Source organism: Hyperolius riggenbachi, chromosome 4 (genome assembly GCF_040937935.1).
Source record: "Hyperolius riggenbachi isolate aHypRig1 chromosome 4, aHypRig1.pri, whole genome shotgun sequence".
In the NCBI taxonomy this organism is placed as follows: domain Eukaryota; kingdom Metazoa; phylum Chordata; class Amphibia; order Anura; family Hyperoliidae; genus Hyperolius; species Hyperolius riggenbachi.
This window is the reverse complement of record NC_090649.1, coordinates 501,850,834-501,874,564: the sequence shown is the minus strand read 5'-3', so window position 1 is coordinate 501,874,564 and position 23,731 is coordinate 501,850,834. Positions and strand designations below refer to the sequence as shown.

The following is a 23,731-nucleotide window of genomic DNA, read 5'->3' as shown; positions in this document are numbered from 1 at the left end:
AGGGTGACGCAGGGACAGGAGGATGACGCAGGGGCAGGAGGGTGACGCAGGGGCAGGAGGGTGACGCAGGGGCAGGAGGGTGACGCAGGGGCAGGAGGATGACGCAGGGGCAGGAGGGTGACGCAGGGGCAGGAGGGTGACGCAGGGACAGGAGGGTGACGCAGGGACAGGAGGGTGACGCAGGGACAGGAGGATGACGCAGGGGCAGGAGGGTGACGCAGGGGCAGGAGGGTGACGCAGGGGCAGGAGGATGACGCAGGGGCAGGAGGATGACGCAGGGGCAGTTGGGCTTTGTTATATGCGATTTGTTGGAGCGCAAACGCTCACAAAATGCTGCATGTCCTGTGTTTGCAGTTTTCCACTGTACACGTATGTCTCGTCACACTGTACACGTATGTCTCGTCACACTGTACACGTATGTCTCGTCACACTGTACACGTATGTCTCGTCACACTGCACACGTATGTCTCGTCACACTGTACACGTATGTCTCGTCACACTGCGCACGTATGTCTCGTCACACTGCACACGTATGTCTCGTCACACTGTACACGTATGTCTCGTCACACTGCACACGTATGTCTCGTCACACTGTACACGTATGTCTCGTCACACTGCACGCGTATGTCTCGTCACACTGCACACGTATGTCTCGTCACACTGTACACGTATGTCTCGTCACACTGCACACGTATGTCTCGTCACACTGTACACGTATGTCTCGTCACACTGCACACGTATGTCTCGTCACACTGCACACGTATGTCTCGTCACACTGCACACGTATGTCTCGTCACACTGTACACGTATGTCTCGTCACACTGCGCACGTATGTCTCGTCACACTGCACACGTATGTCTCGTCACACTGCACACGTATGTCTCGTCACACTGTACACGTATGTCTCGTCACACTGCACGCGTATGTCTCGTCACACTGTACACGTATGTTTCGTCACACTGCACACGTATGTCTCGTCACACTGCACACGTATGTCTCGTCACACTGCACACGTATGTCTCGTCACACTGCGCACGTATGTCTCGTCACACTGCACACGTATGTCTCGTCACACTGTACACGTATGTCTCGTCACACTGCACGCGTATGTCTCGTCACACTGTACACGTATGTCTCGTCACACTGTACACGTATGTCTCGTCACACTGTACACGTATGTCTCGTCACACTGTACACGTATGTCTCGTCACACTGTACACGTATGTCTCGTCACACTGTACACGTATGTCTCGTCACACTGTGCACGTATGTCTCGTCACACTGCACACGTATGTCTCGTCACACTGTACACGTATGTCTCGTCACACTGTACACGTATGTCTCGTCACACTGTACACGTATGTCTCGTCACACTGTACACGTATGTCTCGTCACACTGTACACGTATGTCTCGTCACACTGTACACGTATGTCTCGTCACACTGCGCACGTATGTCTCGTCACACTGCACACGTATGTCTCGTCACACTGCACACGTATGTCTCGTCACACTGCACACGTATGTCTCGTCACACTGTACACGTATGTCTCGTCACACTGCACACGTATGTCTCGTCACACTGCACACGTATGTCTCGTCACACTGCACACGTATGTCTCGTCACACTGTACACGTATGTCTCGTCACACTGCACACGTATGTCTCGTGTCTCGTCACACTGTACACGTATGTCTCGTCACACTGTACACGTATGTCTCGTCACACTGCACACGTATGTCTCGTCACACTGCACACGTATGTCTCGTCACACTGCGCACGTATGTCTCGTCACACTGCGCACGTATGTCTCGTCACACTGCACGCGTATGTCTCGTCACACTGCACACGTATGTCTCGTCACACTGTACGCGTATGTCTCGTCACACTGTACACGTATGTCTCGTCACACTGTACACGTATGTCTCGTCACACTGTACACGTATGTCTCGTCACACTGCGCACGTATGTCTCGTCACACTGTACACGTATGTCTCGTCACACTGCACACGTATGTCTCGTCACACTGCGCACGTATGTCTCGTCACACTGCACACGTATGTCTCGTCACACTGCACGCGTATGTCTCGTCACACTGCACACGTATGTCTCGTCACACTGTACACGTATGTCTCGTCACACTGTACACGTATGTCTCGTCACACTGTACACGTATGTCTCGTCACACTGTACACGTATGTCTCGTCACACTGCACACGTATGTCTCGTCACACTGCACACGTATGTCTCGTCACACTGCACACGTATGTCTCGTCACACTGCACACGTATGTCTCGTCACACTGCACACGTATGTCTCGTCACACTGCACACGTATGTCTCGTCACACTGTACACGTATGTCTCGTCACACTGCACACGTATGTCTCGTCACACTGCGCACGTATGTCTCGTCACACTGCGCACGTATGTCTCGTCACACTGTACACGTATGTCTCGTCACACTGCACACGTATGTCTCGTCACACTGCACACGTATGTCTCGTCACACTGCACACGTATGTCTCGTCACACTGCACACGTATGTCTCGTCACACTGCACACGTATGTCTCGTCACACTGCACACGTATGTCTCGTCACACTGCGCACGTATGTCTCGTCACACTGTACACGTATGTCTCGTCACACTGTGCACGTATGTCTCGTCACACTGCGCGCGTATGTCTCGTCACACTGCACACGTATGTCTCGTCACACTGCACACGTATGTCTCGTGTCTCGTCACACTGTACACGTATGTCTCGTCACACTGCACACGTATGTCTCGTCACACTGCACACGTATGTCTCGTCACACTGTACACGTATGTCTCGTCACACTGCACACGTATGTCTCGTCACACTGCACACGTATGTCTCGTCACACTGCACGCGTATGTCTCGTCACACTGCACACGTATGTCTCGTCACACTGCACACGTATGTCTCGTCACACTGTACACGTATGTCTCGTCACACTGTACACGTATGTCTCGTCACACTGCACACGTATGTCTCGTCACACTGTACACGTATGTCTCGTCACACTGCGCACGTATGTCTCGTCACACTGCGCACGTATGTCTCGTCACACTGCACACGTATGTCTCGTCACACTGCACACGTATGTCTCGTCACACTGTACGCGTATGTCTCGTCACACTGCACACGTATGTCTCGTCACACTGTACACGTATGTCTCGTCACACTGTACACGTATGTCTCGTCACACTGCACACGTATGTCTCGTCACACTGCACACGTATGTCTCGTCACACTGCACACGTATGTCTCGTCACACTGTACACGTATGTCTCGTCACACTGCACACGTATGTCTCGTGTCTCGTCACACTGTACGCGTATGTCTCGTCACACTGCACGCGTATGTCTCGTCACACTGTACACGTATGTCTCGTCACACTGCACACGTATGTCTCGTGTCTCGTCACACTGCACACGTATGTCTCGTGTCTCGTCACACTGTACGCGTATGTCTCGTCACACTGCACGCGTATGTCTCGTCACACTGCACACGTATGTCTCGTGTCTCGTCACACTGCACACGTATGTCTCGTGTCTCGTCACACTGTACGCGTATGTCTCGTCACACTGCACGCGTATGTCTCGTCACACTGCGCACGTATGTCTCGTCACACTGTACACGTATGTCTCGTCACACTGCACACGTATGTCTCGTCACACTGTACACGTATGTCTCGTCACACTGCACACGTATGTCTCGTGTCTCGTCACACTGTACACGTATGTCTCGTCACACTGCACACGTATGTCTCGTCACACTGCGCACGTATGTCTCGTCACACTGCACACGTATGTCTCGTCACACTGCACGCGTATGTCTCGTCACACTGTACGCGTATGTCTCGTCACACTGCACACGTATGTCTCGTCACACTGCACACGTATGTCTCGTCACACTGTACACGTATGTCTCGTCACACTGCACGCGTATGTCTCGTCACACTGCACACGTATGTCTCGTCACACTGCACACGTATGTCTCGTCACACTATACACGTATGTCTCGTCACACTATACACGTATGTCTCGTCACACTGCACACGTATGTCTCGTCACACTGCACACGTATGTCTCGTCACACTGCACACGTATGTCTCGTCACACTGCACGCGTATGTCTCGTCACACTGTACACGTATGTCTCGTCACACTGTACACGTATGTCTCGTCACACTGGACGCGTATGTCTCGTCACACTGCACACGTATGTCTCGTCACACTGTACACGTATGTCTCGTCACACTGTACACGTATGTCTCGTCACACTGCACACGTATGTCTCGTCACACTGTACACGTATGTCTCGTCACACTGTACACGTATGTCTCGTCACACTGCACACGTATGTCTCGTCACACTGCACACGTATGTCTCGTCACACTGCACACGTATGTCTCGTCACACTGTACACGTATGTCTCGTCACACTGCACGCGTATGTCTCGTCACACTGTACACGTATGTCTCGTCACACTGCACACGTATGTCTCGTGTCTCGTCACACTGTACACGTATGTCTCGTCACACTGTACACGTATGTCTCGTCACACTGCACACGTATGTCTCGTCACACTGCACACGTATGTCTCGTCACACTGTACACGTATGTCTCGTCACACTGTACACGTATGTCTCGTCACACTGTACACGTATGTCTCGTCACACTGTACACGTATGTCTCGTCACACTGTACACGTATGTCTCGTCACACTGTACACGTATGTCTCGTCACACTGCACACGTATGTCTCGTCACACTGCACACGTATGTCTCGTCACACTGCACACGTATGTCTCGTCACACTGTACACGTATGTCTCGTCACACTGCACACGTATGTCTCGTCACACTGTACACGTATGTCTCGTCACACTGCACACGTATGTCTCGTGTCTCGTCACACTGTACACGTATGTCTCGTCACACTGTACACGTATGTCTCGTCACACTGTACACGTATGTCTCGTCACACTGTACACGTATGTCTCGTCACACTGTACACGTATGTCTCGTCACACTGTACACGTATGTCTCGTCACACTGCACACGTATGTCTCGTCACACTGCACACGTATGTCTCGTCACACTGCACACGTATGTCTCGTCACACTGCACACGTATGTCTCGTCGCACTGTACACGTATGTCTCGTCGCACTGTACGCGTATGTCTCGTCACACTGCACGCGTATGTCTCGTCACACTGCACACGTATGTCTCGTCACACTGTACACGTATGTCTCGTCACACTGTACACGTATGTCTCGTCACACTGTACACGTATGTCTCGTCACACTGTACACGTATGTCTCGTCACACTGCACGCGTATGTCTCGTCACACTGCACGCGTATGTCTCGTCACACTGTACACGTATGTCTCGTCACACTGTACACGTATGTCTCGTCACACTGTACACGTATGTCTCGTCACACTGTACACGTATGTCTCGTCACACTGTACACGTATGTCTCGTCACACTGTACGCGTATGTCTCGTCACACTGCACGCGTATGTCTCGTCACACTGCACGCGTATGTCTCGTCACACTGCACGCGTATGTCTCGTCACACTGCGCACGTATGTCTCGTCACACTGCACACGTATGTCTCGTCACACTGCACACGTATGTCTCGTCACACTGTACACGTATGTCTCGTCACACTGCACACGTATGTCTCGTGTCTCGTCACACTGTACACGTATGTCTCGTCACACTGTACACGTATGTCTCGTCACACTGCACACGTATGTCTCGTCACACTGCACACGTATGTCTCGTCACACTATACACGTATGTCTCGTCACACTATACACTTATGTCTCGTCACACTGTACACGTATGTCTCGTCACACTGCACACGTATGTCTCGTCACACTGCACACGTATGTCTCGTCACACTGTACACGTATGTCTCGTCACACTGTACACGTATGTCTCGTCACACTGCACACGTATGTCTCGTCACACTGCACACGTATGTCTCGTCACACTGTACACGTATGTCTCGTCACACTGTACACGTATGTCTCGTCACACTGCACACGTATGTCTCGTCACACTGCACACGTATGTCTCGTCACACTGTACACGTATGTCTCGTCACACTGCACACGTATGTCTCGTGTCTCGTCACACTGTACACGTATGTCTCGTCACACTGTACACGTATGTCTCGTCACACTGCACACGTATGTCTCGTCACACTGCACACGTATGTCTCGTCACACTATACACGTATGTCTCGTCACACTATACACTTATGTCTCGTCACACTGTACACGTATGTCTCGTCACACTGCACACGTATGTCTCGTCACACTGCACACGTATGTCTCGTCACACTGTACACGTATGTCTCGTCACACTGTACACGTATGTCTCGTCACACTGCACACGTATGTCTCGTCACACTGCACACGTATGTCTCGTCACACTGTACACGTATGTCTCGTCACACTGTACACGTATGTCTCGTCACACTGTACACGTATGTCTCGTCACACTGCACACGTATGTCTCGTCACACTGCACACGTATGTCTCGTCACACTGCACACGTATGTCTCGTCACACTGTACACGTATGTCTCGTCACACTGTACACGTATGTCTCGTCACACTGCACACGTATGTCTCGTCACACTGCACACGTATGTCTCGTCACACTGTACACGTATGTCTCGTCACACTGTACACGTATGTCTCGTCACACTGCACACGTATGTCTCGTCACACTGCACACGTATGTCTCGTCACACTGCACACGTATGTCTCGTCACACTGTACACGTATGTCTCGTCACACTGTACACGTATGTCTCGTCACACTGCACACGTATGTCTCGTCACACTGCACACGTATGTCTCGTCACACTGTACACGTATGTCTCGTCACACTGTACACGTATGTCTCGTCACACTGCACACGTATGTCTCGTCACACTGCACACGTATGTCTCGTCACACTGCACACGTATGTCTCGTCACACTGCACACGTATGTCTCGTCACACTGCACGCGTATGTCTCGTCACACTGTACACGTATGTCTCGTCACACTGCACACGTATGTCTCGTCACACTGTACACGTATGTCTCGTCACACTGCGCACGTATGTCTCGTCACACTGCGCACGTATGTCTCGTCACACTGCACACGTATGTCTCGTCACACTGCACACGTATGTCTCGTCACACTGCACACGTATGTCTCGTCACACTGCGCACGTATGTCTCGTCACACTGTACACGTATGTCTCGTCACACTGTGCACGTATGTCTCGTCACACTGCGCGCGTATGTCTCGTCACACTGCACACGTATGTCTCGTCACACTGCACACGTATGTCTCGTGTCTCGTCACACTGTACACGTATGTCTCGTCACACTGCACACGTATGTCTCGTCACACTGCACACGTATGTCTCGTCACACTGCACACGTATGTCTCGTCACACTGCACACGTATGTCTCGTCACACTGTACACGTATGTCTCGTCACACTGCACACGTATGTCTCGTCACACTGTACACGTATGTCTCGTCACACTGCACGCGTATGTCTCGTCACACTGTACACGTATGTCTCGTCACACTGCACACGTATGTCTCGTCACACTGCACACGTATGTCTCGTGTCTCGTCACACTGCACACGTATGTCTCGTGTCTCGTCACACTGCACACGTATGTCTCGTGTCTCGTCACACTGCACACGTATGTCTCGTCACACTGCACGCGTATGTCTCGTCACACTGTACACGTATGTCTCGTCACACTGCACACGTATGTCTCGTCACACTGCACACGTATGTCTCGTCACACTGCACACGTATGTCTCGTGTCTCGTCACACTGTACACGTATGTCTCGTCACACTGTACACGTATGTCTCGTCACACTGTACACGTATGTCTCGTCACACTGTACACGTATGTCTCGTCACACTGTACACGTATGTCTCGTCACACTGTACACGTATGTCTCGTCACACTGTACACGTATGTCTCGTCACACTGCACACGTATGTCTCGTCACACTGCACACGTATGTCTCGTCACACTGCACACGTATGTCTCGTCACACTGCACGCGTATGTCTCGTCACACTGCACGCGTATGTCTCGTCACACTGCACACGTATGTCTCGTCACACTGTACACGTATGTCTCGTCACACTGCACGCGTATGTCTCGTCACACTGCACACGTATGTCTCGTCACACTGTACACGTATGTCTCGTCACACTGTACACGTATGTCTCGTCACACTGTACACGTATGTCTCGTCACACTGCACACGTATGTCTCGTCACACTGCACACGTATGTCTCGTCACACTGCACACGTATGTCTCGTCACACTGTACACGTATGTCTCGTCACACTGCACACGTATGTCTCGTCACACTGTACACGTATGTCTCGTCACACTGCACGCGTATGTCTCGTCACACTGTACACGTATGTCTCGTCACACTGCACACGTATGTCTCGTGTCTCGTCACACTGTACACGTATGTCTCGTCACACTGTACACGTATGTCTCGTCACACTGTACGCGTATGTCTCGTCACACTGCACACGTATGTCTCGTCACACTGCACACGTATGTCTCGTCACACTGTACACGTATGTCTCGTCACACTGCACACGTATGTCTCGTGTCTCGTCACACTGTACACGTATGTCTCGTCACACTGTACGCGTATGTCTCGTCACACTGCACACGTATGTCTCGTGTCTCGTCACACTGTACACGTATGTCTCGTCACACTGTACACGTATGTCTCGTCACACTGTACACGTATGTCTCGTGTCTCGTCACACTGTACACGTATGTCTCGTCACACTGCACGCGTATGTCTCGTCACACTGCGCACGTATGTCTCGTCACACTGTACACGTATGTCTCGTCACACTGTACACGTATGTCTCGTCACACTGCACACGTATGTCTCGTCACACTGTACACGTATGTCTCGTCACACTGCACGCGTATGTCTCGTCACACTGTACACGTATGTCTCGTCACACTGCACACGTATGTCTCGTCACACTGCACACGTATGTCTCGTGTCTCGTCACACTGTACACGTATGTCTCGTCACACTGCACGCGTATGTCTCGTCACACTGTACGCGTATGTCTCGTCACACTGTACACGTATGTCTCGTCACACTGTACACTTATGTCTCGTCACACTGTACACGTATGTCTCGTCACACTGTACACGTATGTCTCGTCACACTGTACACGTATGTCTCGTCACACTGCACGCGTATGTCTCGTCACACTGCACACGTATGTCTCGTCACACTGCGCACGTATGTCTCGTCACACTGCACACGTATGTCTCGTCACACTGTACACGTATGTCTCGTCACACTGCACACGTATGTCTCGTCACACTGTACACGTATGTCTCGTCACACTGCACGCGTATGTCTCGTCACACTGTACACGTATGTCTCGTCACACTGCACACGTATGTCTCGTGTCTCGTCACACTGTACACGTATGTCTCGTCACACTGCACGCGTATGTCTCGTCACACTGTACACGTATGTCTCGTCACACTGTACGCGTATGTCTCGTCACACTGCACACGTATGTCTCGTGTCTCGTCACACTGTACACGTATGTCTCGTCACACTGCACACGTATGTCTCGTCACACTGTACACGTATGTCTCGTGTCTCGTCACACTGTACACGTATGTCTCGTCACACTGCACGCGTATGTCTCGTCACACTGCGCACGTATGTCTCGTCACACTGCACACGTATGTCTCGTCACACTGCACACGTATGTCTCGTGTCTCGTCACACTGCACACGTATGTCTCGTCACACTGTACACGTATGTCTCGTCACACTGTGCGCATATGTCTCGTCACACTGCACACGTATGTCTCGTGTCTCGTCACACTGTACACGTATGTCTCGTCACACTGCACGCGTATGTCTCGTCACACTGCGCACGTATGTCTCGTCACACTGCACACGTATGTCTCGTCACACTGCACACGTATGTCTCGTGTCTCGTCACACTGCACACGTATGTCTCGTCACACTGTACACGTATGTCTCGTCACACTGTGCGCATATGTCTCGTCACACTGCACACGTATGTCTCGTGTCTCGTCACACTGTACACGTATGTCTCGTCACACTGCACGCGTATGTCTCGTCACACTGCACACGTATGTCTCGTGTCTCGTCACACTGTACACGTATGTCTCGTCACACTGCACGCGTATGTCTCGTCACACTGCACACGTATGTCTCGTGTCTCGTCACACTGTACACGTATGTCTCGTCACACTGCACGCGTATGTCTCGTCACACTGCGCACGTATGTCTCGTCACACTGCACACGTATGTCTCGTCACACTGCACACGTATGTCTCGTGTCTCGTCACACTGCACACGTATGTCTCGTCACACTGTACACGTATGTCTCGTCACACTGTGCGCGTATGTCTCGTCACACTGCACGCGTATGTCTCGTCACACTGCACACGTATGTCTCGTCACACTGCACACGTATGTCTCGTCACACTGCACACGTATGTCTCGTCACACTGCACACGTATGTCTCGTCACACTGTACACGTATGTCTCGTCACACTGCACGCGTATGTCTCGTCACACTGTACACGTATGTCTCGTCACACTGTACACGTATGTCTCGTCACACTGCGCACGTATGTCTCGTCACACTGCGCACGTATGTCTCGTCACACTGCACGCGTATGTCTCGTCACACTGCACACGTATTTCTCGTCACACTGTACACGTATGTCTCGTCACACTGCACGCGTATGTCTCGTCACACTGCACACGTATGTCTCGTCACACTGCACACGTATGTCTCGTCACACTGCGCACGTATGTCTCGTCACACTGCGCACGTATGTCTCGTCACACTGCACACGTATGTCTCGTCACACTGCACACGTATGTCTCGTCACACTGCACACGTATGTCTCGTCACACTGCACACGTATGTCTCGTCACACTGCACACGTATGTCTCGTCACACTGCACACGTATGTCTCGTCACACTGCACGCGTATGTCTCGTCACACTGTACACGTATGTCTCGTCACACTGTACACGTATGTCTCGTCACACTGCACACGTATGTCTCGTCACACTGCACACGTATGTCTCGTCACACTGTACACGTATGTCTCGTCACACTGCACACGTATGTCTCGTCACACTGTACACGTATGTCTCGTCACACTGCACGCGTATGTCTCGTCACACTGTACGCGTATGTCTCGTCACACTGTACACGTATGTCTCGTCACACTGCACGCGTATGTCTCGTCACACTGTACGCGTATGTTTCGTCACACTGTACACGTATGTCTCGTCACACTGTACACGTATGTCTCGTCACACTGCACGCGTATGTCTCGTCACACTGCACGCGTATGTCTCGTCACACTGCACACGTATGTCTCGTCACACTGCACACGTATGTCTCGTCACACTGTACACGTATGTCTCGTCACACTGTACACGTATGTCTCGTCACACTGTACGCGTATGTCTCGTCACACTGCACGCGTATGTCTCGTCACACTGCACGCGTATGTCTCGTCACACTGCACGCGTATGTCTCGTCACACTGCACACGTATGTCTCGTCACACTGTACACGTATGTCTCGTCACACTGTACACGTATGTCTCGTCACACTGTACGCGTATGTCTCGTCACACTGCACGCGTATGTCTCGTCACACTGTACACGTATGTCTCGTCACACTGTACACGTATGTCTCGTCACACTGCGCACGTATGTCTCGTCACACTGCACACGTATGTCTCGTCACACTGCACACGTATGTCTCGTCACACTGTACACGTATGTCTCGTCACACTGCGCACGTATGTCTCGTCACACTGCACACGTATGTCTCGTCACACTGCACACGTATGTCTCGTCACACTGCACACGTATGTCTCGTCACACTGCACACGTATGTCTCGTCACACTGCACACGTATGTCTCGTCACACTGTACACGTATGTCTCGTCACACTGCACACGTATGTCTCGTCACACTGCACGCGTATGTCTCGTCACACTGCACACGTATGTCTCGTCACACTGTACACGTATGTCTCGTCACACTGCACACGTATGTCTCGTCACACTGCACACGTATGTCTCGTCACACTGCACACGTATGTCTCGTCACACTGCACACGTATGTCTCGTCACACTGCGCACGTATGTCTCGTCACACTGCACACGTATGTCTCGTCACACTGCACACGTATGTCTCGTCACACTGCACACGTATGTCTCGTCACACTGCACACGTATGTCTCGTCACACTGTACACGTATGTCTCGTCACACTGCACACGTATGTCTCGTCACACTGTACACGTATGTCTCGTCACACTGCACACGTATGTCTCGTCACACTGCACACGTATGTCTCGTCACACTGCACACGTATGTCTCGTCACACTGCACACGTATGTCTCGTCACACTGTACACGTATGTCTCGTCACACTGCACACGTATGTCTCGTCACACTGCACACGTATGTCTCGTCACACTGTACACGTATGTCTCGTCACACTGCACACGTATGTCTCGTCACACTGTACACGTATGTCTCGTCACACTGCACGCGTATGTCTCGTCACACTGTACGCGTATGTCTCGTCACACTGTACACGTATGTCTCGTCACACTGCACGCGTATGTCTCGTCACACTGTACGCGTATGTTTCGTCACACTGTACACGTATGTCTCGTCACACTGTACACGTATGTCTCGTCACACTGCACGCGTATGTCTCGTCACACTGCACGCGTATGTCTCGTCACACTGCACACGTATGTCTCGTCACACTGCACACGTATGTCTCGTCACACTGTACACGTATGTCTCGTCACACTGTACACGTATGTCTCGTCACACTGTACGCGTATGTCTCGTCACACTGCACGCGTATGTCTCGTCACACTGCACGCGTATGTCTCGTCACACTGCACGCGTATGTCTCGTCACACTGCACACGTATGTCTCGTCACACTGTACACGTATGTCTCGTCACACTGTACACGTATGTCTCGTCACACTGTACGCGTATGTCTCGTCACACTGCACGCGTATGTCTCGTCACACTGTACACGTATGTCTCGTCACACTGTACACGTATGTCTCGTCACACTGCGCACGTATGTCTCGTCACACTGCACACGTATGTCTCGTCACACTGCACACGTATGTCTCGTCACACTGTACACGTATGTCTCGTCACACTGCGCACGTATGTCTCGTCACACTGCACACGTATGTCTCGTCACACTGCACACGTATGTCTCGTCACACTGCACACGTATGTCTCGTCACACTGCACACGTATGTCTCGTCACACTGCACACGTATGTCTCGTCACACTGTACACGTATGTCTCGTCACACTGCACACGTATGTCTCGTCACACTGCACGCGTATGTCTCGTCACACTGCACACGTATGTCTCGTCACACTGTACACGTATGTCTCGTCACACTGCACACGTATGTCTCGTCACACTGCACACGTATGTCTCGTCACACTGCACACGTATGTCTCGTCACACTGCACACGTATGTCTCGTCACACTGCGCACGTATGTCTCGTCACACTGCACACGTATGTCTCGTCACACTGCACACGTATGTCTCGTCACACTGCACACGTATGTCTCGTCACACTGCACACGTATGTCTCGTCACACTGTACACGTATGTCTCGTCACACTGCACACGTATGTCTCGTCACACTGTACACGTATGTCTCGTCACACTGCACACGTATGTCTCGTCACACTGCACACGTATGTCTCGTCACACTGCACACGTATGTCTCGTCACACTGCACACGTATGTCTCGTCACACTGTACACGTATGTCTCGTCACACTGCACACGTATGTCTCGTCACACTGCACACGTATGTCTCGTCACACTGCACACGTATGTCTCGTCACACTGCACACGTATGTCTCGTCACACTATACACTTATGTCTCGCCACACTGCTCGCGTATGCCCTGTCGCACTGCACACGTATGTCTCGTCACACTGCACGCGTATGTCTCGTCACACTGCACACGTATGTCTCGTCACACTGCACACGTATGTCTCGTCACACTGCACACGTATGTCTCGTCACACTGCACGCGTATGTCTCGTCACACTATACACTTATGTCTCGCCACACTGCTCGCGTATGCCCTGTCGCACTGCACACGTATGTCTCGTCACACTGCACGCGTATGTCTCGTCACACTGCACACGTATGTCTCGTCACACTGCACACGTATGTCTCGTCACACTGCACACGTATGTCTCGTCACACTGCACGCGTATGTCTCGTCACACTATACACTTATGTCTCGCCACACTGCTCGCGTATGCCCTGTCGCCCTGCGCGCGTATGCCCTGTCGCCCTGCGCGCGTATGCCCTGTCGCCCTGCGCGCGTATGCCCTGTCGCCCTGCGCGCGTATGCCCTGTCGCCCTGCGCGCGTATGCCCTGTCGCCCTGCGCGCGTATGCCCTGTCGCCCTGCGCGCGTACTTTTAGTCTACTTTGCATGTATTTATTATGAGCTGTACTTGTATTTTTGTATTTTTCAGCTCTGTGGAAGGCGTTCTGAAGACACTAGTGAGAGCTTGCCGGACGTAAGTATATTCAGTGTGACATCAGCTGCTGCCGGTGAGCTGGATATACTGTTATCTGTCATAGAAATCCACATACACTCTTCACATGGATGGCTGCTGGGAGTGGGAGAGTCTAAAGGTAGCCACACATCAGGTGACCATCTGATTCAATAATGGTAGCGAATGATGATTGGTGCCTCCAAGAGCGCGGCCGAGCGATGATGTGACCGATTTCAGGCTGATACTGATGGCGTGTATCCATCAGACATGCTGCAAGATGTATGGCCTACCTTCTCAAAGATGTGGTGAGCGGCGGCAGCAGTGTGCGATATTGGGAGGAGCCACTACGGCAACGAAGAACCTGATGCTCTCCCCCCCTAGTGTGATGTCACACGCTGCTCTGGTGACAACACCCCGAGCGCTCTCCCCCCTAGTGTGATGTCACACGCCCACGCTGCTCTGGTGACAACACCCCTGGCTCTCCCCCCTAGTGTGATGTCACGCCCACGCTGCTCTGGTGGCAACACCCCTGGAGCCCTCCCCCTAGTGTGATGTCACACGCTGCTCTGGTGTCAACTCCTCTGGCCCTCCCCCCTAGTGTGATGTCACACGCTGCTCTGGTGTCAACTCCCCTGGCCCTCCCCCCTAGTGTGTGTCACACGCCCACCGCTGCTCTGGTGACAACACCCCTGGCGCTCTCCCCCCTAGTGTGATGTCACACGCTGCTCTGGTGTCAACTCCCCTGGCCCTCCCCCCTAGTGTGATGTCACACGCTGCTCTGGTGACAACACCCCTGGCACTCTCCCCCCCTAGTGTGATGTCACACGCTGCTCTGGTGTCAACACCCCTGGCACTCTCCCCCTAGTGTGATGTCACACTCTGCTCTGGTGACAACACCCCGGGCGCTCTCCCCCCTAGTGTGATGTCACACGCCCACGCAGCTCTGGTGACAACACCCCTGGCGCTCTCCCCCCTAGTGTGATGTCACACGCTGCTCTGGTGACAACACCCCGAGCGCTCTCCCCCCTAGTGTGATGTCACACGCCCACGCAGCTCTGGTGACAACACCCCGAGCGCTCTCCCCCCTAGTGTGATGTCACACGCTGCTCTGGTGACAACACCCCTGGCGCTCTCCCCCCTAGTGTGATGTCACACACTGCTCTGGTGACAACACCCCTGGTGCTCTCTCCCTAGTGTGATGTAGTGTGATGTAACGCTCCCACGTGGGGCGCGTGTATGCGAGGAAGAGTGTGGAGACAGAGCCAGTGGCAGACACCAGCAGGTAAAGTATCCATGGGCGGGGGGGCGATGAGGTGGCGTCACTGGGCAGGTTCCCACAAGATTGATCGTGAATCGGCCTGCTGTGTATGAGCAGCTGAGAGAGATGTGTCTCTTGGTGGAATCTGCCCATCTTCACCAGATCTATGGCCACCTATATTCACCGGACAGTGTGCCAGACTTCTCTGTGAGCACATGATTACACTGGCAAATGTGCTACAAAGCCATGCCAGGTTTGCAGGATTGCTTATGATCTCCAGCAGGTCAATTGTTTTTTCCTGAAGGAGAATATTAAAATAATGACACATAAGTCTGAATGGGCAACTAAATGCTAGAGCACTGCTGCTTCCTGTATGTGCTGTGACAGGAAGTGACACATGGTCATGTGATGGTTACACACTGATCACATGCTTCTCCTTCACTTCTCTGATAGGAGGACCCGGTGTTTCCGTAACCACTGGTGATGGCAGCAATGAGTGTGTGTGTGTACAGTGTGTGTGTGTGTGTGTGTGTGTACAGTGTGTGTGTACAGTGTGTGTGTACACAGTATGTGTGTGTGTGTGTGTGTGTACAGTATGTGTGTGTGTGTGTGTGTGTGTGTACAGTGTGTGTGTGTACAGTGTGTGTGTACAGTGTGTGTGTGTGTGTGTACACAGTGTGTGTGTGTGTGTGTACACAGTGTGTGTGTGTGTGTGTGTACACAGTGTGTGTGTGTGTGTGTGTACACAGTGTGTGTGTGTGTGTGTACACAGTGTGTGTGTGTGTGTGTGTACAGTGTGTGTGTGTGTGTACAGTGTGTGTGTGTGTGTGTGTGTGTACACAGTGTGTGTGTGTGTGTGTGTACAGTGTGTGTGTGTGTACAGTGTGTGTGTGTGTACAGTGTGTGTGTGTGTGTGTGTACAGTGTGTGTGTGTGTGTACACAGTGTGTGTGTGTGTGTGTGTGTGTACACAGTGTGTGTGTGTACAGTGTGTGTGTGTGTGTGTGTGTGTGTGTGTGTGTGTGTGTGTACACAGTGTGTGTGTGTGTGTGTGTGTGTGTACAGTGTGTGTGTACACAGTGTGTGTGTGTGTGTGTGTGTGTGTGTGTGTGTGTGTGTGTGTGTGTGTGTGTACAGTGTGTGTGTGTGTGTGTACAGTGTGTGTGTACACAGTATGTGTGTGTGTGTGTGTGTGTGTGTGTACAGTGTGTGTGTGTGTGTGTACAGTGTGTGTGTGTGTGTGTGTGTGTGTACAGTGTGTGTGTGTGTGTGTGTGTGTGTGTGTGTGTGTGTGTGTACAGTGTGTGTGTGTGTACACAGTGTGTGTGTGTGTGTACAGTGTGTGTGTGTGTACACAGTGTGTGTGTGTGTGTGTGTACACAGTGTGTGTGTGTGTGTGTGTGTGTGTGTACAGTGTGTGTGTGTGTGTGTGTGTGTGTGTGTGTGTGTACAGTGTGTGTGTGTGTGTGTGTGTACAGTGTGTGTGTATACAGTGTGTGTGTGTGTACAGTGTGTGTGTACTGTGTGTGTGTGTGTGTGTACTGTGTGTGTGTGTGTGTGTATACAGTGTGTGTGTGTGTGTGTACAGTGTGTGTGTGTGCGTGTTATACCTTCTTCATTTTTCTTTATTTTTGTCTCCACCCATAACTGGCGTCTTCTTTTCTCCTCAGTTATTTCTCGGATGATGCGACTGCAGAGATGCTGGAGGAGTGGAGGCCGTTAATGTGTCCTTTTGATGTAACCATGCAGAAGGCCATTAGTTACTTTGAGTTGTTCTTGCCTACTTCTCTGCCTCCAGAGCTCCATCACAAAGGCTTCAAGTAAGTAGCTGCTGACAGATGAATTCTGCTCTGTACAGAATGCCAGAGCTGTATAAAGGTGCATCGTATAGACCCACTGTGCTGAGAATAGGGCCCATACATGATGAGCAGACCGACAATTGTACGATAACTTATTCCATCTGAAGGAGTAGTACCACTCCATATCACGGCAATAGTACCACTCCGTATCACGGCAATAGTACCACTCCGTATCACGGCAATAGTACCACTCCGTATCACGGCAATAGTACCACTCCGTATCACGGCAATAGTACCACTCCGTATCACGGCAATAGTACCACTCCGTATCACGGCAATAGTATCACTCCGTATCACGGCAATAGTACCACTCCATATCACGGCAATAGTACCACTCCATATCACGGCAATAGTACCACTCCATATCACGGCAATAGTACCACTCCGTATCACGGCAATAGTACCACTCCGTATCACGGCAATAGTACCACTCCATATCACGGCAATAGTACCACTCCGTATCACGGCAATAGTACCACTCCGTATCACGGCAATAGTACCACTCCATATCACGGCAATAGTACCACTCCATATCACGGCAATAGTACCACTCCATATCACGGCAATAGTACCACTCCATATCACGGCAATAGTACCACTCCATATCACGGCAATAGTAACACTCCATATCACGGCAATAGAAACACTCCATATCACGGCAATAGTAACACTCCATATCACGGCAATAGTACCACTCCATATCACGGCAATAGTACCACTCCACATCACGGCAATAGTACCACTCCACATCACGGCAATAGTACCACTCCATATCACGGCAATAGTACCACTCCGTATCACGGCAATAGTACCACTCCATATCACGGCAATAGTACCACTCCATATCACGGCAATAGTAACACTCCGTATCACGGCAATAGTAACACTCCGTATCACGGCAATAGTAACACTCCGTATCACGGCAATAGTACCACTCCACATCACGGCAATAGTACCACTCCATATCACGGCAATAGTACCACTCCATATCACGGCAATAGTACCACTCCATATCACGGCAATAGTACCACTCCATATCACGGCAATAGTAACACTCCGTATCACGGCAATAGTAACACTCCGTATCACGGCAATAGTAACACTCCGTATCACGGCAATAGTACCACTCCGTATCACGGCAATAGTACCACTCCATATCACGGCAATAGTAACACTCCATATCACGGCACTCCATATCACGGCAATAGTACCACTCCATATCACGGCAATAGTACCACTCCATATCACGGCAATAGTACCACTCCATATCACGGCAATAGTACCACTCCATATCACGGCAATAGTACCACTCCATATCACGGCAATAGTAACACTCCATATCACGGCAATAGTAACACTCCATATCACGGCAATAGTACCACTCCATATCACGGCAATAGTACCACTCCATATCACGGCAATAGTACCACTCCACATCACGGCAATAGTACCACTCCACATCACGGCATAGTACCACTCCACATCACGGCAATAGTACCACTCCATATCACGGCAATAGTACCACTCCGTATCACGGCAATAGTACCACTCCGTATCACGGCAATAGTACCACTCCGTATCACGGCAATAGTACCACTCCATATCACGGCAATAGTACCACTCCATATCACGGCAATAGTACCACTCCGTATCACGGCAATAGTACCACTCCGTATCACGGCAATAGTACCACTCCGTATCACGGCAATAGTACCACTCCGTATCACGGCAATAGTACCACTCCACATCACGGCAATAGTACCACTCCACATCACGGCAATAGTAACACTCCATATCACGGCATAGTACCACTCCGTATCACGGCAATAGTACCACTCCATATCACGGCAATAGTACCACTCCATATCACGGCAATAGTACCACTCCATATCACGGCAATAGTACCACTCCGTATCACGGCAATAGTACCACTCCGTATCACGGCAATAGTACCACTCCGTATCACGGCAATAGTACCACTCCGTATCACGGCAATAGTACCACTCCATATCACGGCAATAGTACCACTCCATATCACGGCAATAGTACCACTCCATATCACGGCAATAGTACCACTCCATATCACGGCAATAGTACCACTCCATATCACGGCAATAGTAACACTCCATATCACGGCAATAGAAACACTCCATATCACGGCAATAGTAACACTCCATATCACGGCAATAGTACCACTCCATATCACGGCAATAGTACCACTCCATATCACGGCAATAGTAACACTCCGTATCACGGCAATAGTAACACTCCGTATCACGGCAATAGTAACACTCCGTATCACGGCAATAGTACCACTCCGTATCACGGCAATAGTACCACTCCATATCACGGCAATAGTAACACTCCATATCACGGCACTCCATATCACGGCAATAGTACCACTCCATATCACGGCAATAGTACCACTCCATATCACGGCAATAGTACCACTCCATATCACGGCAATAGTACCACTCCATATCACGGCAATAGTAACACTCCATATCACGGCAATAGTAACACTCCATATCACGGCAATAGTAACACTCCATATCACGGCAATAGTACCACTCCATATCACGGCAATAGTACCACTCCATATCACGGCAATAGTACCACTCCATATCACGGCAATAGTACCACTCCATATCACGGCAATAGTAACACTCCATATCACGGCAATAGTAACACTCCATATCACGGCAATAGAAACACTTCATATCACGGCAATAGTACCACTCCATATCACGGCAATAGTACCACTCCATATCACGGCAATAGTAACACTCCATATCACGGCAATAGTAACACTCCATATCACGGCAATAGTACCACTCCATATCACGGCAATAGTAACACTCCATATCACGGCAATAGTAACACTCCATATCACGGCAATAGTAACACTCCATATCACGGCAATAGTACCACTCCATATCACGGCAATAGTAACACTCCATATCACGGCAATAGTAACACTCCATATCACGGCAATAGTACCACTCCATATCACGGCAATAGTACCACTCCATATCACGGCAATAGTACCACTCCATATCACGGCAATAGTACCACTCCATATCACGGCAATAGTACCACTCCATATCACGGCAATAGTACCACTCCATATCACGGCAATAGTACCACTCCATATCACGGCAATAGTACCACTCCATATCACGGCAATAGTACCACTCCATATCACGGCAATAGTACCACTCCGTATCACGGCAATAGTACCACTCCATATCACGGCAATAGTACCACTCCGTATCACGGCAATAGTACCACTCCATATCACGGCAATAGTACCACTCCATATCACGGCAATAGTACCACTCCATATCACGGCAATAGTACCACTCCATATCACGGCAATAGTACCACTCCACATCACGGCAATAGTACCACTCCATATCACGGCAATAGTAACACTCCATATCACGGCACTCCATATCACGGCAATAGTACCACTCCACATCACGGCATAGTACCACTCCACATCACGGCAATAGTACCACTCCATATCACGGCAATAGTACCACTCCATATCACGGCAATAGAAACACTCCATATCACGGCAATAGTAACACTCCATATCACGGCAATAGTACCACTCCATATCACGGCAATAGTACCACTCCATATCACGGCAATAGTACCACTCCATATCACGGCAATAGTACCACTCCACATCACGGCAATAGTACCACTCCATATCACGGCATAGTACCACTCCATATCACGGCACTCCATATCACGGCAATAGTACCACTCCACATCACGGCATAGTACCACTCCACATCACGGCAATAGTACCACTCCATATCACGGCAATAGTACCACTCCATATCACGGCAATAGAAACACTCCATATCACGGCAATAGTAACACTCCATATCACGGCAATAGTACCACTCCATATCACGGCAATAGTACCACTCCATATCACGGCAATAGTACCACTCCATATCACGGCAATAGTACCACTCCACATCACGGCAATAGTACCACTCCATATCACGGCATAGTACCACTCCATATCACGGCAATAGTACCACTCCGTATCACGGCAATAGTACCACTCCATATCACGGCAATAGAAACACTCCATATCACGGCAATAGTAACACTCCATATCACGGCAATAGTACCACTCCATATCACGGCAATAGAAACACTCCATATCACGGCAATAGTAACACTCCATATCACGGCAATAGTACCACTCCATATCACGGCAATAGTAACACTCCGTATCACGGCAATAGTAACACTCCGTATCACGGCAATAGTAACACTCCGTATCACGGCAATAGTACCACTCCGTATCACGGCAATAGTACCACTCCATATCACGGCAATAGTACCACTCCGTATCACGGCAATAGTACCACTCCATATCACGGCAATAGTACCACTCCATATCACGGCAATAGTACCACTCCATATCACGGCAATAGTATCACTCCGTATCACGGCAATAGTACCACTCCATATCACGGCAATAGTACCACTCCATATCACGGCAATAGTACCACTCCATATCACGGCATAGTACCACTCCGTATCACGGCAATAGTACCACTCCATATCACGGCAATAGTACCACTCCATATCACGGCAATAGTACCACTCCGTATCACGGCAATAGTACCACTCCATATCACGGCAATAGTACCACTCCATATCACGGCAATAGTACCACTCCATATCACGGCAATAGTACCACTCCATATCACGGCAATAGTACCACTCCATATCACGGCATAGTACCACTCCATATCACGGCAATAGTACCACTCCATATCACGGCAATAGTACCACTCCATATCACGGCAATAGTACCACTCCGTATCACGGCAATAGTACCACTCCATATCACGGCAATAGTACCACTCCATATCACGGCAATAGTACCACTCCATATCACGGCAATAGTACCACTCCATATCACGGCAATAGTACCACTCCATATCACGGCAATAGTACCACTCCATATCACGGCAATAGTACCACTCCATATCACGGCAATAGTACCACTCCGTATCACGGCAATAGTACCACTTCATATCACGGCAATAGTACCACTCCCAGACTCCACCGCACAATATACAGCAGATCTGCTCATTCACAACCCCAGCACAATTCTCTCCCTACACACAGCTCGCCTGGCTCTTATGCTGGGTACACACGGTACGATTGTCCGCTGGATAGATGGATCCGATCATTTCCGTCATGTCCGATATTCCTTCCGATCGATTCTGCGCTCGATTTCTCATAGAAGTGAATGGAAAAAGATAAGAAAAACAGAGCGGAAGATAAGAGAATTGCGCGCAGAATCGAGTGCAAAATCAAGCGGAAAAACGTATTGTGTGTACCCAGCATTACAGGCATTACACAGAAGTTTCCAGCGAAGCCTGGATCACAGTAAGTCTTATCTAAGGCTCCAGAAGTTTCCAGCGAAGCCTGGATCACAGTAAGTCTTATCTAAGGCTCCAGAAGTTTCCAGCGAAGCCTGGATCACAGTAAGTCTTATCTAAGGCTCCAGAAGTTTCCAGCGAAGCCTGGATCACAATAAGTCTTATGCTAGGCATACACGGCAGTGTACTTATCAGCGCATTATCGCGCCGTGTATGCCGGGCATTATCTGAGGGTCCAGAAGTTTCCAGCGAAGCCTGGATCACAATAAGTCTTATGCTAGGCATACACGGCAGTGTACTTATCAGCGCATTATCGCGCCGTGTATGCCGGGCATTATCGCGCCGTGTATGCCGGGCATTATCGCGCCGTGTATGCCGGGCATTATCGCGCCGTGTATGCCGGGCATTATCGCGCCGTGTATGCCGGGCATTGTCGCGCCGTGTATGCCGGGCATTATCGCGCCGTGTATGCCGGGCATTAT

The 23,731-nt window shown here is 50.6% G+C and overlaps 1 protein-coding gene across 2 annotated transcripts in view; it reads left to right on the top strand.

Moving 5' to 3' along the window:
- The window catches only part of PSME4 (proteasome activator subunit 4), a 338,013-nt gene that overhangs the window by 66,901 nt on the left and 247,381 nt on the right, over window positions 1-23,731 (top strand). For both annotated transcript variants that reach the window (XM_068233125.1, XM_068233124.1), the window contains exons 4-5: window positions 14,687-14,731; window positions 17,638-17,787. In XM_068233125.1, the coding sequence (XP_068089226.1) occupies window positions 14,687-14,731; window positions 17,638-17,787 (195 nt within the window). The remainder of the gene's footprint in view (window positions 1-14,686; window positions 14,732-17,637; window positions 17,788-23,731) is intronic.